The 2,741-nt window shown below is 36.8% G+C and overlaps 1 protein-coding gene across 1 annotated transcript in view; it reads left to right on the forward strand.

Moving 5' to 3' along the window:
• The first annotated feature begins 1,342 nt into the window (after positions 1-1,342).
• Positions 1,343-2,741, forward strand: part of HCN1 (hyperpolarization activated cyclic nucleotide gated potassium channel 1) — a 465,750-nt gene continuing 464,351 nt past the window's right edge. The window contains exons 1-2 of the mRNA XM_004703627.2: positions 1,343-1,485; positions 1,605-2,028. Coding sequence (XP_004703684.2) covers positions 1,343-1,485; positions 1,605-2,028 — 567 coding nt within the window. The remainder of the gene's footprint in view (positions 1,486-1,604; positions 2,029-2,741) is intronic.

Raw genomic sequence — 2,741 nt, forward strand, 5'->3', positions numbered from 1 at the left:
AAAATAAATAGTGACTATTTTTAAAGCGCTTGCTTAATATTACAGAAGCAGTGAAATTTTATGGGGATTCTTCTTTCAAATATTAACGAGGGTCTGTTCAGTTCTTTTCAACCACAAACCAAAGTGGTTTGTTTTCTTGTATCAAACTAAAAAGGAATATGGCATAAAGAATTTGAACACTGTGACACTATCATTTATTATAGGATCCATCATGGTTGACCTATACAGGGAGAGATTAAATTTGCAGTTAAAATTCTATTCGAGTTTCATTGTTAAATACTGTTCATTCTAACCCAGGATTGGTTCTTTGGACATTGAAGCATTTCAAAGCACCTCCATAAAGTCTTTCTAAGACAGTCTTTAAAAGGTAGATCTTTGGATCTTGTACTTTTGCCTTGTGTCCATCTAGAGTCCCTGTGTTAATTATAGGGTGGGTTGCCTTTAGCTCTTTCACTAGCTGGATGAAAGTATGGATGTTTTTGAATCGATTTTCTTTTTTTTTTTTCAATTGAGAAAATCACATGGGGGCTAGTAGGGAGGAGGAGACTCCAACTCCACACCAGCCTCAGGCCAGCTGACACAAGGGACAGATCATATCCCATTTGCCTTGAGCCTCCACCAGTCTTTACCCTGTTCTGATTATCCACTGCTCCTATGGCACTCTACTTTGCAGCTGTGTTCACAAACTCCCTGCAATGGCTACCCTACCCAGAGCTCACAGAAATGTCACAATTATGGGAGGAGGTTATTAGGGAACTTAACAGGGTATCAAAAGCCAGAATCAGAAAAAAAACACATTAAGAATGCAGTTCTTAATCCAAAGCAGTACCTCTTCTATTGTCAGCATCTCAAGAGTTTCTTGTCCTCTGTCTCCGTTGACCAGGAAGCTCACAGCTCTGTCTCACCAGAGCCCGAGGGCTCCTCTACTCTCGCTCTGCATGGCTCCACCGCTGCCTCCACCACTTCTGGTAGGGATCTGAAATACCTAAGAGGTGATTGAAAATATTATGGATTTTTGTATATTTTATAGATAAAATCCACTGCCATTGTGCCAGGCCTGACTCCTAGTGGCCCTGTATTGGGTTTTTAAGGCTGTAATCCTTTGTGCAAGCAGATAGTTTCATCTTTCTCCTGATAAGCAGCTGGTCATTTTGACCTGCCAAACTTGGAGTTAGTAGGCCAACATTCCAGCACATATTAGACAGTATAATCAGTGTGTGTGTGAGACATCCATATTAAACAAAAATGTCAAAGCGTGAAGCTGTATTTTTCTTGATGTATCTTCTGTTGGTGGAATTTTCATCTTTTAAACCCTTCTGTGCTCATGAGTTTACACCCTATGATGTTTGGATTGGCCCTTTCCTTTGAAGACACCCTCATAATAAGAAGTGTGCTGCTTAGAGACCTGGTAGTAGCAGTCACTTCACTGATTGCAGAGCCATGTTTGAGCATCTTCTGTTACGATGTAAGAATAAACCTGTGCAGGTATGAGCTGTAAGCCCTAGTAGCAATACTTTTTGATTTGTCCTTTAACAAATATATTGGGGCAAGAGAATGGGCTGGCTAATGTATATGTTTAAAATATGAATTTTGTCTTGTTTTAGGTTTTACTGGGATTTAATAATGCTAATAATGATGGTTGGAAATCTGGTCATCATACCAGTTGGAATCACATTCTTCACAGAGCAAACGACAACACCGTGGATTATTTTCAATGTGGCATCAGATACTGTTTTCCTATTGGACCTAATCATGAATTTTAGGACTGGGACCGTCAATGAAGATAGTTCTGAAATCATCCTGGACCCTAAAGTGATCAAGATGAATTATTTAAAGAGCTGGTTTGTGGTTGACTTCATCTCATCAATCCCAGTGGATTATATCTTTCTCATAGTAGAAAAAGGAATGGATTCAGAAGTTTACAAGACAGCCAGGGCACTTCGCATTGTGAGGTTTACAAAAATTCTAAGTCTCTTGCGTTTATTACGGCTTTCAAGATTAATTAGATACATACATCAGTGGGAAGAGGTAAGACACATCTTTTACTTTTTTATACACGCTGTATGCAATGAGACTTTTGTGTGACTGTTTCAGAAAAAACAGTTGTGTTCTATGTAATGAGTTTTATGATATTCTACAACATTTTATTTTATTAATATATTTGGTAAATAAGTGATATATTAGAATCTTCAAATGATTCAAATACAGGAGTTGGATCAGCAGAAAAAAATTAGCTTTTATAAGAGGGCTGATTATTCAATGCAGTCTATATTAATCAACAAGTTTTCATCTTCCTGTACACTCCCCTTATACCAAATTGTGAATCCATTTTTCTATAATATGAATGCATCAAGTACAAACAATGATAGCAATGTGTAGGGTCTGATTGCTAATCTAGTTTGTATTATAGCTCTGTGAGATACTATGGGATATGCTTTTTCTAATATTGAAATTTCAAAGAATTTAGATTTGAATAATAGAAGCAATATATTTTTTGGTATGTGTGTTTGTGTGACTGAGAAGGGCAGTCAGTGTTTGAAGGTCTAAATGTAAAATGTTTTATTTGCATATAGTATTGTGCTCGTTGTTATACTTTGCCAATAATTATCTATGATTTCTCCCAATTATTTAAGTTTATAATGGAGGAAAACACAATACACAAAAAGGAAATTAATACACAGGAAGACTAAATAGTAGAGGGAGTAGAGATCCTGAATATTGTCAATGAGTGTCATATTTTG

This window comes from Echinops telfairi, unplaced genomic scaffold (assembly GCF_000313985.2).
Source record: "Echinops telfairi isolate 266 unplaced genomic scaffold, ASM31398v2 ScPeMD7_7469;HRSCAF=8507_1, whole genome shotgun sequence".
NCBI lineage: Eukaryota > Metazoa > Chordata > Mammalia > Afrosoricida > Tenrecidae > Echinops > Echinops telfairi.